General features: G+C 50.1%; 1 protein-coding gene across 5 annotated transcripts in view; it reads left to right on the top strand.

The window, feature by feature from the left end:
- Positions 1-13,247, top strand: part of BCL6 (BCL6 transcription repressor) — a 25,019-nt gene that overhangs the window by 8,638 nt on the left and 3,134 nt on the right. The window contains exons 1-9 of one of the 5 annotated variants that reach the window (XM_007448427.1): positions 42-56; positions 2,790-2,828; positions 3,648-3,820; positions 5,614-5,835; positions 7,478-8,449; positions 8,995-9,179; positions 10,564-10,731; positions 11,829-11,959; positions 12,074-12,211. In XM_007448427.1, coding sequence (XP_007448489.1) covers positions 42-56; positions 2,790-2,828; positions 3,648-3,820; positions 5,614-5,835; positions 7,478-8,449; positions 8,995-9,179; positions 10,564-10,731; positions 11,829-11,959; positions 12,074-12,211 — 2,043 coding nt within the window. Of the gene's footprint in view, positions 1-41; positions 57-1,231; positions 1,638-2,789; positions 2,833-3,647; positions 3,821-5,613; positions 5,836-7,477; positions 8,450-8,994; positions 9,180-10,563; positions 10,732-11,828; positions 11,960-12,073; positions 12,212-13,247 lie in introns of those variants that run through there. The other 4 variants (XM_007448430.1, XM_007448429.1, XM_007448428.1 and 1 more) reach the window with 4 other exon arrangements.

The following is a 13,247-nucleotide window of genomic DNA, read 5'->3' as shown; positions in this document are numbered from 1 at the left end:
AAAAAAAAAAAAAAAAAAAAGGAAAGAAAAAAGGCACACATATGTTCGTTACCGAGGTGCACGAAAAGGTTTTTTTGAATGTAACCAAATTAAGGGCTGCCACCGGGGTACTGGGCCGGGCCTCCGCCGCGCCTGCGGGGGCTTCGAGGTGGACGGGCCGCGGTGCGGGCAGCACGCCCGGGGGTGGGCGGTCCCTGGCAGACAGGTACGGTGTGATGGGGGTGGGCAAATCTGCGGATCTGCGCGGGCTTGCCCTGGCCGCACGGCTCGATTTTTGCCCTTGTGTGTGAGCAAGAGACGGGGGCTGCCTCTGGAGGCGGGAGGGAAAGGCTGGGGTCTTTCATATTGGCTGGCTTTGCTCTCCTCACCTCTTGTCTCTCTCCCTCTCCTTTCTGCTGTCTTCTTTCTCTTTGACTTTTTGGGTTTTTTTGGAGGGGGAGTTCCCTCTTTTTTTCTTCTTCAAACCCTTTAAAGGATCTGCCTTCTCAAGGTGCCTCATTGAAAATACACAGGGAAATCGCCAAAGGGAAAGTGTGTGGGGTGAAAAAGGCCATGTTTAACTCTCACTTGGTGGTTTCCGCGACTGGGGCTGGCTGGGGTGGGGAGAGCCCACGTCTGGGCCCTTGCAGATGTCAGTTTCTCCTTGACAGCTCTGCTCTCTTGGTTGTTTCTGTGGAATGAGTCTTGCGTTTGGCATTGGTGGGATGGCCGAAGCTAGGAGACGGGGTTTGTCCCGGGCTTTGCTTGGAATTAGTTCTGAGATCTTGGGCAAGACATTCCCTGGAGCCTCAGTGGCGTCCGAGTAAATGGGGGCTGTTATTGTTATCAGCCACAATAATGGATGGGAAAGAGCTGAGTGGTCCCGAAAACCAAACCAGACGCTGTAGTGCTCCCACACCTGCAGCATCTAGAGGGCGGCAGCGCTGCCCACACCCACTGTAACCCACATACTCACTAGTTGTGGGGCTCCGAAGACAAAGCTAGCTGAGAAAGGAGTGGACTTAATAAGGACGGGGGCCTTAGTGTATGTGCCTTGTTTTTGGTCAAGCCAGGCCGAGAGGTTTACAGTGGAAAGTGCCCAGCCTAGGGCCTGGCTGACAGTGGGCCCAGGGGAATTGTTTTGTTTGTTTGTTTCATTCCGCATCTGGAGTGAGTCATTGCCACTTGTCAAGGTGAAATGGCAAATCTGGGCTTCCTGTGGTTCCAAAAGTCTGTGACTGGAAATCCACAGGCAAGATGGTGTTTGAAGCTTGTTCCAGGGCAGCCTTAGGTATTCCAGAAGGGTTGAGGGATCTCTTCCACGGGGGAAGAGGGGAAGGTTTATAAATAAACCTCACATGTGTCTTCAGCATTCGTTTTCCAAGGAGACCATCATTGGACTTTGGTTAGGACCCATTCAGTGTATCTCTCTTTGCCCATCTTGAGTTAGAATGGGGAGAGGAGGAAATAAATAGGTTCTTTTGTCTTTTTCTATCCTCTCCCTTCCCCCATTTCCGTCCCCCATCCCCACTCACTCACATGCACACATTAACCTTGAAGCCGATGAGATTGAGTGACTGGCACTTGGGACCACAGAGAAATGTCAGAGTGTTTGGTTACAGACTCAAGGAAACCTCTCATTTTAGAGTGCTCATTTGGTAAGACTCAGCAGCCTGGAATGGGGGCAAAGTGCTTGTGTGAGGGAAGGAACTTAAAAATGAGATTCACCCACATCAGGGTGCTGTCTTGCATGTTCTACAGCACGTAGGCTGATTTGGAAAGGGAACAGGAATTTAAGCCAGAAGAGCTAGGGCCAGGTCACTCACCGTTTACGTGGCCCAATATGACCTCCCTGGCCTCGGGCCCCTTTACCCAGAAGATAACTCTAAAGGGCTACACTTTAAAAAAAAAGTCGGGCATGGGGGGGGGGGTTCAAATATTGTTTTGTTTTGCAGCCCACATGTCATCATAAATGAGAGTCTTTCACCTATGCTTTAAATTATTTTGTTTTAGAGAAACCAATTTGGAGAGGGTCCATATTTCCTAAGCGCTTCCTGGCCGGTTCTCAGCTAAACCTCACAGTTAAATCTTTCACCAGCAGGGGGAAGCACAAACTCGGAAGTTTGTAGACCTGTATCTGGTCTTAGGCCCAAGACGGATGGGAGGGGAAATTTCAAAAAAGGAGAGAAGAGTAGATATACCATCTCAGGCTGTATTCTGCAGATTCCTTATTCTGTCTTAAGTGTTTCAGCTAGTCAGGAAATACTGCCTAGCTGTTTGTCCTGAGCAAGCCACTTGAACCCAAGTCTCAGTTTTGTCATCAGTGAAATAGGGATAAAGATGTCGACCCTGTTGGCCTTGTGGAGTCATTCTAGGCCTTGAAAGATAATATTTTAGCAGGTTTTGAAAAGCATCCAGAGTTTTTAGGCCCCTGAAAGATCATTCTCATTAGTATTGAAAGGATCACTTTTATTATTTTTTTCTTTCCCATAAACTCAAGGGCCTTTGGATGGCATACATTTTTTACTCTGAGAGAGGAAATAAATGTGTCTATGTATATGTAATTAATGTATGAAATTGTATTCCCAGTACTCAGGGTAAAAACATTATTATCGCATGGCTTTGGATGCCCGTTGTTTCCGTAAGAGCCGAGCTGGAAAAAATGTTTGCTAGCTTGTGGTAAAACCGCACCAGCTGGCAGGCTGCAGCTATCAAAGTAAAACTAAATATGTGTGTCCTAAAATAAGACTATAGTGGACAGTCTTACATTCATTAAATCAATTTCTGTTTGCTTTTTATCTTCCCTGCAGGTTTTAAGCAAAATTTTGGACTGTGAATCAAGGCATTGGGTAAGTAAATTGAATTATATGCTTTACAATTTTGTGGACAAACTTTTCTTTTAATTTGCCAATGTATGTGTCTCTGTGAATGGTGCCACTCTTCATTAGATGAGATAAAGGAGAGCCGATTGCCTGTCCATCACACCCAGCCCCCACCCCTTTGCCCCTGCATTCGACTGTCTTAACACTCTTGTGCGATCACTCATTCCCTTACTCGTTTCTCAGTTCACATTAATTTAGCCACCTACTATGCACGAGCAAGGCACTAGGTGCTCAGGATACAGTCAGACAATCCTGAAGCCCAGCAGGGGAGAGACAGATGGTGGCTGGGATAATGAAATGAGAGGCCGCTGAGAATAGCTACGATTTTTGAGAATCTACTGTGGACCAGGCACGTATCTCTAACTTTTACAACCTCATAGGAATTACTACTCCCATTTTGGGAAACTGAAGCCCAGAAACCGTAAAACAACTTGCTCCAAGTCACACAGCCTGCAAAAGGTATGGCCAATGCGCTAACCTTCAAAGCATGCTTTCTCTCCCCTGTCACACACTCACTGCCTGTCAATGCTGGCAGTGTGTTTGGTATGTGGAGAAAACATTCAACAAATATTCATTCCCTCCTCTTTCCCCAATAGGGTTTTCTGTTAACAAGTTGGTTAAAGATTATTAGCTCATTGTACAGACATGAAGAGTAATGCCCAGAGATGGGCCATGAATTGTTCAAAAGCAAACACAAGGGAGTAGGCTAAGCCACCTGCTCTCACACTCCTGGTAAGAAGGAAACAGGTTCTGGAGGGCTAACAAGATTCTGACCTTTTCTTTCAGGTGAAGAAAAAAATGGCCTCGCCGGCTGACAGCTGTATCCAGTTCACCCGCCACGCCAGTGACGTTCTTCTCAACCTTAATCGCCTCCGGAGCCGTGACATCTTGACGGATGTTGTCATAGTGGTGAGCCGGGAGCAGTTCCGAGCCCATAAGACAGTCCTCATGGCCTGCAGGTGAGGGGTCTGGAAGAGGAAGGTGGACGATGGATATAAGGGGAGCGATGGTGCCGGCTGCCAGTGTGGAGCATGGAGGCGTCTGGCTGTGTTTGGGATCACATCTCATTTTTCTCCAGATCTCCAGCACATGGCCTGGCCGAGTGGGTTCCCAGGAAGCAAGCTAATGAACACACTTTTAGAAAAGAAAGAGTTTCCATTCTGTGGGGATAGAGGGAGAAGAAATCATATACTGTCTCTGGAAGAGATGTGTTTTGGGCAAAGATGGAGACTAACTTCAGTGAACCAGTGAAAAAATGAAAAATGAAAGCGAGTTTTAAAATATTTTAAGCAAGTTAATTTGAGATCTTTTGCTCTTTTTTTTCTATGACTGTATTTATTTATACCATGACTATATTTCTATGGGTGTTTCCGAGCATATGTAAGTTGGTGAAAGTGAGCTGGCTAATTGTTCATACTTGACAAGTATTTCAAGTGTTCAGAGCAATTTATGTCACAGCACCTCCCTGGATCTCCATAGTGGCCTGTGTTACGGATGGCACGATTAGCTCCATTTCATAGATGATAAAATGAAGACATTCATAGGCGAACTGATGTAGAGCCAGGGATCTTGATTGCTAGTAGAGGACTTATTCAACATCTACAACAAGCACCTTTGTTTTAAATAGTGGAGAGGTTTATATAGAGAGAAAAATAATAGGTAACGCTAACCGAATGCTTACTACGTGCCAGGCATCAATCTGTCCCCTTCACATTCTCATTCTTGCCACAGGCCTGTGAGGGAGACACTCGTGTTTCTGCTTTGCAGAGAAGGAAACCAAGGTGCAGAGAAGTGAAGTCTCTTACCCAAGGTTGCCTAGCTAACTACTGGGTGAAGTCTAGCTCACTTCTGGCAACACGCTCAGAAGGAGTAGAATCCAGATGATAGTCCAGAATTCTGGCCTCTCACTGAGTGCTCTTTCCTCTACCAGACCTCATGGTACCTGGAGGCATGGCTTGACACTGACTTGGCTCTCCTAGGAGCATTGACCTTGTGATAGTCTGTGGACTTTTAGAAAATCAGTAAACTGTTGATGGAGGCATCATTTTATTTGTCATCAATACCTAATTTGCTTCTAAAAAAATACAATAAGATTTAAAAAATAAGGATAATGTGATGGAACAAGAAAAGAAATGCTTATCCCAAAGATATAGACTCAAAATAGTTACTGCAAATGAGTGCTAAATTTAGTTCTGGTAAGCTGTGCAGTTAAGACCAAAAGAATACAGGTTCTGTGACTTTGTGAAAATCACTTGACCTCTTTTTTTTTTTTTTTTTTTTTTTTTTTGCGGTACACGGGCCTCTCACTGCTGTGGCCTCTCCCGTTGCGGAGCCCAGGCTCCGGACGTGCAGGCCCAGAAGCCATGGCTCACGGGCCCAGCCGCTCTGCGGCATGTGGGATCTTCCCGGACCAGGGCACGAACCCGTGTCCCCTGCATCGGCAGGCGGACTCTCAACCACCGCGCCACCAGGGAAGCCCTCACTTGACCTCTTTGGTCTTAGTTCCCCCGTGTGTAAAGGGAGAGAAGGATAGAATCTACCTTGCAAGGTTATGAGGAGCACGGGATAGTGTATGTAAAGTGTGTAATGACTCTCTGGAATTTAGTAAATTCTCCATAAATGGCAGCTATTATTAATTGCCATGGAAGCTCTGGAGCTAGGTCCAGGGGAGAGGGGCTGGGCGTCTGTGGTGACTGTGATTGATAACAGTTTCTGTGTGTCTGTTATAGTGAGACATTTCTTTGTCTTACAGTGGCCTGTTCTACAGCATCTTCACAGACCAGCTGAAATGCAACCTCAGTGTGATCAACCTGGATCCTGAGATCAACCCGGAGGGGTTCTGCATCCTCCTGGACTTCATGTACACATCTCGGCTCAATCTGCGGGAGGGCAACATCATGGCCGTGATGGCCACAGCTATGTACCTGCAGATGGAGCATGTTGTGGACACTTGCCGGAAGTTCATCAAGGCCAGGTGAGCTGCTGCCTAGGTGGAAGCCTCGGAGATGGAAGGGATCAGACAGGGTCAGAAACAATTGATAATGCTTGCACACAGAAGAAATAATCCTCTGTGATACGCCACAACCTACCTTTCCACTGCTTTTGCACACTCCTGCTACCTAGATATGCCGTGTGCATCCCCACTTCTTGCTTCCTTCCATTCACTTGATAGACCCTTTCCTCCCACCCATCCTGCAAGACCACGCCTGGATGCCAGCTTCTTCATAGATGTTTGTGCAGTTACCACTTTGCTCTTTCCTCAGCTCTTCAGCTGTGTCTGAAAGCCTTTTGCCTGTCTTTTAGACTTTGCCTCTGTTTTCACTATTTGCATACATGTTTTAGTTCTCCTTTAGGCTTCCACTGTAACTATTTACATATGCCCCTTAGTTCCCCCACCAGACTGTGGGCTGCTTTACTCATCTTTTATGTCACCCTGCTCCTACTAGAGAGAACATTTATTGAATTAAATAGGGTTCACTGGGTCTAGCCCCCTACCTGAGGGCTGGTAAGACATGACTATCACGGAAACATAAGGAACCTGAGAGCCAAAGAAGGGAAGAGCTTTGCTAAGTGGAACAGAGACTTGGGCCTTGACTGCTATAGAACCGTTTGATTCAGCTACTCCAGGGTAACTGCATCCCTTCTCAGACAGAAAGGTTTGCGGCCTCTGTTTGAACATCTCCAGGAGCCAGGAACTCAGTGTTCCCAGAGCCATGCAGTTCTCCCTTGGATAGTTTGAAAGCTCTTCTTTACAGCGAGTTGAAATCTGGCTCCCTTCACCTTCACTCCTTGGTTCTAGCTCTGTTAACTGTGATCAGACTGAGCTGGCCTATTTTTCACCCACATAACGTCCCTTCAAGTATACGCAGCTTGAGCTGTTTGTCTCCTGTGGGTGATAATGGTGGCAAGATCATCATTATGAATGCTTTCTCTGGGTCAGGCCTTGCGCTTGGAGCGTTCAGTAACTTGCTCCAGGTCACAGAGCTGCTAAGTGGCACAGCAGGGACTGGAAACCAGGTCTGGCTGCTGCAGGGCCAGGGCTTCCTACGCTGGCACGTGCTGCCTGTTCTCCAAAGTAAACTTCCCCACGGCTCCAGGCAGTATATAGAGCGAGTCCCTTCTTCACAGGGCACCAGTATAACAATGACCCTCCAAACATGTGGCACCAACATCGTATAAGTTCTTCCCTCCCTGAAGCTATGTGTTTTACACACAGTTTCCAGGTGTGTAAAACGGAGACAGTAATTCCTGATCTACATCCCTTCCGTAAGGATGAAACGAGATAAGGACTCTGACAGCTTTATATTCTATAACATTTGAATAATTATAGATTCATGCATATGTATACATATGGGACTTAAACATACAAAATCACGTCTAAAGAGGCACTGATTGTGTGGGTAACTCACTTCCCTTCTCTGGGCTTTGTTTCCCCAGCTGTGGGCTAGATTGCTAGACTTTTAGCGGAACTACCTTGTAACTGCAAGTGTTTCCCTACTCCAGGGCCACATCGCCCAGGTCTGACTGACTCAAGTGCAAATGTGGTTTCATAGACCAGTGTCACTTGGAAGGTTCTGATTTGGAGGCCGGGGTCTTCTCTCTTTTTGCTCCTGCAGTGAAGCAGAGATGGTCCCTGCCATTAAGCCTCCCCGCGAAGACTTCCTGAACAGCCGGATGCTGATGCCCCAAGACATCATGGCCTATCGGGGCCGGGAGGTGGTGGAGAACAGCCTGCCCCTGAGGAACGCCCCTGGGTGTGAGAGCAGAGCCTTCGCCCCCAGCCTGTACAATGGCCTGTCCACGCCGCCAGCCTCATACCCCATGTATGGCCACCTTCCGGTCAGCAGCTTCCTCTTCTCCGACGAGGAGCTGCGGGATGCCCGGATGCCTGTGGCCAACCCCTTCCCCAAGGAGCGGACCCTCCCCTGCGACAGTGCCAGGCCAGTCCCCAGTGAGTACAGTCGGCCGGCCATGGAGCTATCCCCCACTGTGGGCCACAACAACGTGTACTCACCCAAGGAGGCAGCCGTGGAGGAGGCACGGAGTGATATGCACTACAGTGTGGCCGAGGGCCCCAAGCCTGCTGCCCCCTCGGCCCGGAGCGCCCCATACTTTGCCTGTGACAAGGCCGGCAAAGAGGAAGAGAGGCCCTCGTCGGAGGATGAGATTGCCCTGCATTTCGAGCCGCCCAATGCACCCCTGAACCGGAAGGGTCTGGTTAGCCCGCAGAGCCCCCAGAAGTCCGACTGCCAACCCAACTCACCCACGGAGTCCTGCAGCAGCAAGAACGCCTGCATCCTCCAGGCCTCCGGGTCCCCTCCGGCCAAAAGCCCCACTGACCCCAAAGCCTGCAACTGGAAGAAGTACAAGTTCATCGTGCTCAACAGCCTCAACCAGAATGCCAAAGCAGAGGGGCCCGAGCAGGCCGAGCTGGGCCGCCTTTCCCCTCGGGCCTACACCGCCCCTGCGGCCTGCCAGCCGCCCATGGAGCCCGAAACCCTGGACCTCCAGTCCCCAACTAAGCTCAGCACCAATGGGGAGGACTCCACCATCCCACAGGCCAGCAGGCTCAATAACATCGTCAACAGGTGATTTCAGAGGCAGTCCGGACCTGGGGTCGGGGCTTACCTGGGCAGGGTTCTGGGCTCACTTCTCATGGATGCAGGGCGCTGTGTTCTGCTCTTGCCTGAAATGCTGAGCACATTGGAGGTATGGGCCAAGGCCTATTGATTGAATTGGCCTAAGTGAGGAAGGACCTTAAACTTCGGTATATTTTCACAGAGAGAGAGAATTCCCCTCCGTGGTAGATGAGCATTCTAAGAATCCCAAGCTCCTGCAATCTCTGTGGCAGGGGGGAGTCTTCTTACTTGCCTTGGACCAAGGGAGGCTGTGGACTGTAGCACTGAGGGGAGGAAACTGGGCCCGGGAGTGGAGTTTGGGCTCAGTGTGGCTCCCATCAGTGATCTCGATGTGTCTGCTATTTGGAGGTAGGCTTGGGGATAAATAACTCTGTGGCTCCGTATTCCAAATGGCCTCTGGGCTGCCCTGAGCACAGGGAAGAGGGGATGCAAAAATGCCAGGCAGAGCACTCTGCCCTGCTCCAGCTGCTGAGGCCCTTTCCTCCCCGCCACAGGTCACTGACCGGCTCCCCACGCAGCAGCAGTGAGAGCCACTCTCCGCTCTACCTGCACGCCCCCAAGTGCACGTCCTGTGGCTCTCAGTCCCCACAGCACGCAGAGATGTGCCTCCACGCCACTGCTCCCACGTTCCCCGAGGAGCTGGGAGAGACCCAGTCTGAGTACTCAGATTCCAGCTGTGGTGAGTTCCTTCCCCTCCCTCCCCTGGCCTCTGCCTCTGCTCCACAGGCCTTGTGTTTCCATTTTATTTAGCTGTTGTCATTGATTGGGAGACGCCCCTGGTTGGAAGTCCATTGGCATTTAAATCAGCAACCCATAGTCCCACTCTTGACCTCATAGGGAACTAGGTTGACCAAAGCAAGGGTTGGGGAATTTGAGTTAATCTGGGGGACGACTGAAGGACCACACAGCCCTTTCAGCTTCCTTCCAGCAAAGTTGGCTGTGGGGCTGGCTCTAAGTAGCTCCCGGAGCCTTCTCAGGCCCTCTGGACCCAAACTGATTGGTGTGCATGTTGGTTCACCCTGCTAGGCTGTACGTTCCAGAAGGAGAAGCATCCGGCCTTATTCATGCATGCATTTCCCATCGGACCTAGTGAGTCTAGCACAGAGTAGGCACTCAGTTATTGTCAGCTGAATTCGATTGGTTGAACTGATTATTAATTGACGTTTCTGGATAGTGTGTGACTGGCCTCCCCAGTTTTTACCTCTTCCTCCAGCTCTGTCTGTAGCAGGATAGCCCAGTGATGCCTCTTCTGGGGTAAACCACCATGATGTGTCATTTCCAAGTTGTTAAAACAAAAGAAAAAGTTAGTTATTTACACTCAGAGGCTTGGCACAGGGTCACGGACCGACAGTTGGGAGAGCAGGGACTGTCCCCTCCTGGCCCCGTGGCCATTTGCCTTTGCTCTACACTCCAGTTCCTTCTCTCTGGGCCTCTGTTTCTACTTCCACCATCATCTTTGGTCTCCCTATCTCAAACTGTTTGGGAGACATGACGTCCAGATAGGTGCAAGGGTGACCATGGTCATCATTAATTCCTCCTTTGATGACCTCAAAGTATCTTTGACTTTGATTCATATCTTACATTCCTGTGATGCTTTATGTTATACAACGTGCTCCTGCAAGGTAGGCAGGACAGGGGTTTATTATCCTGATTTTGGAGATAGAGACACAGACAGAGGCTGTCTTACGCGAGGGCTTCTGTGTACGAATGTAAGTAGAACTATGACCTGATAAGGAAAGTCAGTTCTCAGAGCTCTCGAGAGAAGGAAGTGCCAAGCTTTCCTCAAGCTGGCGCAGGCCACGTGGGAACCTGGGGGTTTGAGTTTCCCTCCTATACCTTAATATTCAAATCTGTCTCCTTTCTCCTCCACGATCGAGACTCTAAATGCTAAGAAAAAGAGAATCCGCACAGGCCCTTTGCTCCGGGCTCCCGTGAACCCTGGGCAGACAGGGCGCTGGGGGCTCAGTTTGGCCCTGGGGGGAGCTCTGGAGGGGGGAGGCCTCGGAGCCCTACCTCTCTTCCTTGTGGTGCTGACGCTGGTGCCCCCTCCCACCCTCCGACAGAGAACGGGGCCTTCTTCTGCAATGAGTGTGACTGCCGCTTTTCTGAGGAGGCCTCCCTCAAGAGGCATACGCTGCAGACCCACAGTGACAAACCCTACAAGTGTGACCGCTGCCAGGCCTCCTTTCGCTACAAGGGCAACCTCGCCAGCCACAAGACCGTCCACACGGGTATGGCCCTGTACACCCTGCCCCCACCCCCCAAGCTCACCAGGGTTCCCCCAGGGGCAGGATGGGGAGAGCATTCTCGAGAAAGCAGTGTAGGGCCTTGGTGCCCGGTGGGGTGAGGCAGGGGGCAGGTGCTGCCCTGGCCTGAGTGCGGGCCTAGCCCCGCCACATCTTTGCTTAGTGACCCAGCCACTCCCCACATCCTTTGTCTTTCCTCTGATATGCTCTGTCTTGCTTCTCCACCTTTGCTGGGGTCAGAAGTGTTAATCCCACTGTACAGGGGAAGAAACTTTGGCTGAGAGGGGCAAAGTCCATTCGGCTTTTATAAATCAGAAAAACGCTAAAGGCCTCTTGATTCCTTCTAAGGGCTTGTTCCTTATCAACTCACATTCCTTTCCCAGGTAGCGTCTAATAACCTGATTGTTGTCCAAAGTTGACTCTCTCCTGGTATTTTAAATGGGTCTATTATCCCAGAAACTTTCCATGAAGGAAGGCTCGGCCCTTCTATTGGTTTCCTCTGTCTGAGCAGCTACTCCAACTCAGGCCCCAGCTCTCTTGCAAATGGAATCCAACTGTAGTTGCCACAAGTGGAAAAGCATGTTTGTTCTCAAAGAGAGAAACTAGAGCGGCCTGATTGTGTCTCTCTGGGGAGTGGGTTGATGACTGAATCAGTCTTACCCGAGGGAAGAGCTAGAAGAGCCTTCCCAGGTCATCTAAACTCACCCCTAGGGTTCCAGAGAGGGAAACTGAGGCCCAGAGAAGGAGAGTGACATGTCCACGTCCACAGTTAGATAATACCCATGAAAAGGCTGGTTCTTGGAACCTTGCTCCCTCCTTGTCCCACGCCCTGCGTCGTTTCCCTCCCTCCACGTCACCACCTGCTTCTTGAGCCTGGTCGTGGGCGAGGTGTGCTGGTGCGTGTGTAAGAGAGGGCTGGCAGGCGGGGGTGGCCAACCCCTGACGCCTCTCTCTGACATCTTCCAAGGGAAAGAAAGCCAAAGTGGCCCCAGGAAGGGCAGCTCGCTTCGAAATCCAGGGCCCAGGGACTGTGGAGACCTCTGCTGAGTGTGGCTTGCCTTTTCCCCTTCTCTCGGTAACAGGTGAGAAACCCTATCGCTGTAACATCTGCGGGGCCCAGTTCAACCGGCCAGCCAACCTGAAAACCCACACCCGAATTCACTCCGGAGAGAAGCCCTACAAGTGCGAAACGTGCGGAGCCAGATTTGTCCAGGTGAGCAGAGGGTGTGGGGAAGGACCCTAGCCCCGGGTGCCGCTGAGAGGCTGTGGGGTGTCTGTAGCCCACCCCGGCAGCGCCTCTCACTTCGCTCTTTGCTCTTCTGCTCAGGTGGCCCACCTCCGTGCCCACGTGCTCATCCACACTGGCGAGAAGCCCTATCCCTGTGAAATCTGTGGCACCCGTTTCCGGCACCTTCAGACTCTGAAGAGCCACCTGCGAATCCACACGGGAGAGAAACCTTACCATGTACGTTAGCCTCTCGTGGCTGCTGGCTGACCTGGGATGGGTGCGGAGGTGGAGGGCTGGGGCCGCAGGACTGTTTGCTCTAATCTCAGGCACGCAGTGGGATGACCACTGAACTCTAATGGTCCTAAGACAACCAGCTTGACCTTGGCCTGAGTCTTAGTTTGCTCATCTTTGAAGTGGAGATGTTGGGCTAGGTGATCCGGGCCTTAGGAAAGAGGTCTGGATTGTGAATACATAGATATCGGAGTCATTCATTCATTCCACAATCGCTTATTGAGTGCTTCCAGCACGGCTCTGAACTGGGCTAGATGCCTACTTCAGAGGAGCTAAGGTGTTTGAGAAGGGGCAGTCAATAGAGTAGGAGCAGAACCAGAAGAATGTGGTGATACAAGGGAAGAAAACAGAGAAAAGGCAACTGCAGGTGACCAGCAGCAAAAGGCCATGATCGGGCCATTGGAATCACAGTGTTCTAGGGCAGGGTCTCAGCCAACTATGGCTTGTGGGCTAATTTTTGAAATTCCATGAGCTAAGAATGGTTTTTATACTTTCAAATGGCTAAAAAAAAAAATCAAAAGAATAATATTTTGTGACATACAAATTATATAAAATTTAAATTTCAATGTCCACAAATAAGGTTTTGTTGGCACACAGCCAGGCTCACTTGTTTACGTATGTCTCTGGCCTCTTTCACACTATAATGCAGAGCTGAGTAGTTGTGTCAGAGAATATCAGGCCCACAAAGTGTAAAATATTTACTGTCTGGCTCTTTACAGAAACAGTTTGCCGATCTCTGCTGTAAAGGGGAAAGATACTGGCCAGGTAGCTGAGATATCTGGGTTCTTATTCCAGCTTTGACAATGACGCTTTTTAGGGCTGTGGGCAAACCCTGACCCTCTCACTGGGCCACAGTTTTCTTTCTCTATGAAATAGTGGGGATGATGTAGATGAGCAGTTTTCAAACTGTGCTCTTTCAATCATTGAGGTTCTGCAACCCCGCAGGACAGGACTGGAATAAAACAGTAGCAGTCTCTTTCCC

Source organism: Lipotes vexillifer, unplaced genomic scaffold, assembly GCF_000442215.2.
Source record: "Lipotes vexillifer unplaced genomic scaffold, Lipotes_vexillifer_v1.1 scaffold388, whole genome shotgun sequence".
In the NCBI taxonomy this organism is placed as follows: domain Eukaryota; kingdom Metazoa; phylum Chordata; class Mammalia; order Artiodactyla; family Lipotidae; genus Lipotes; species Lipotes vexillifer.
This window is presented reverse-complemented; position numbering and strand designations above follow the sequence as displayed.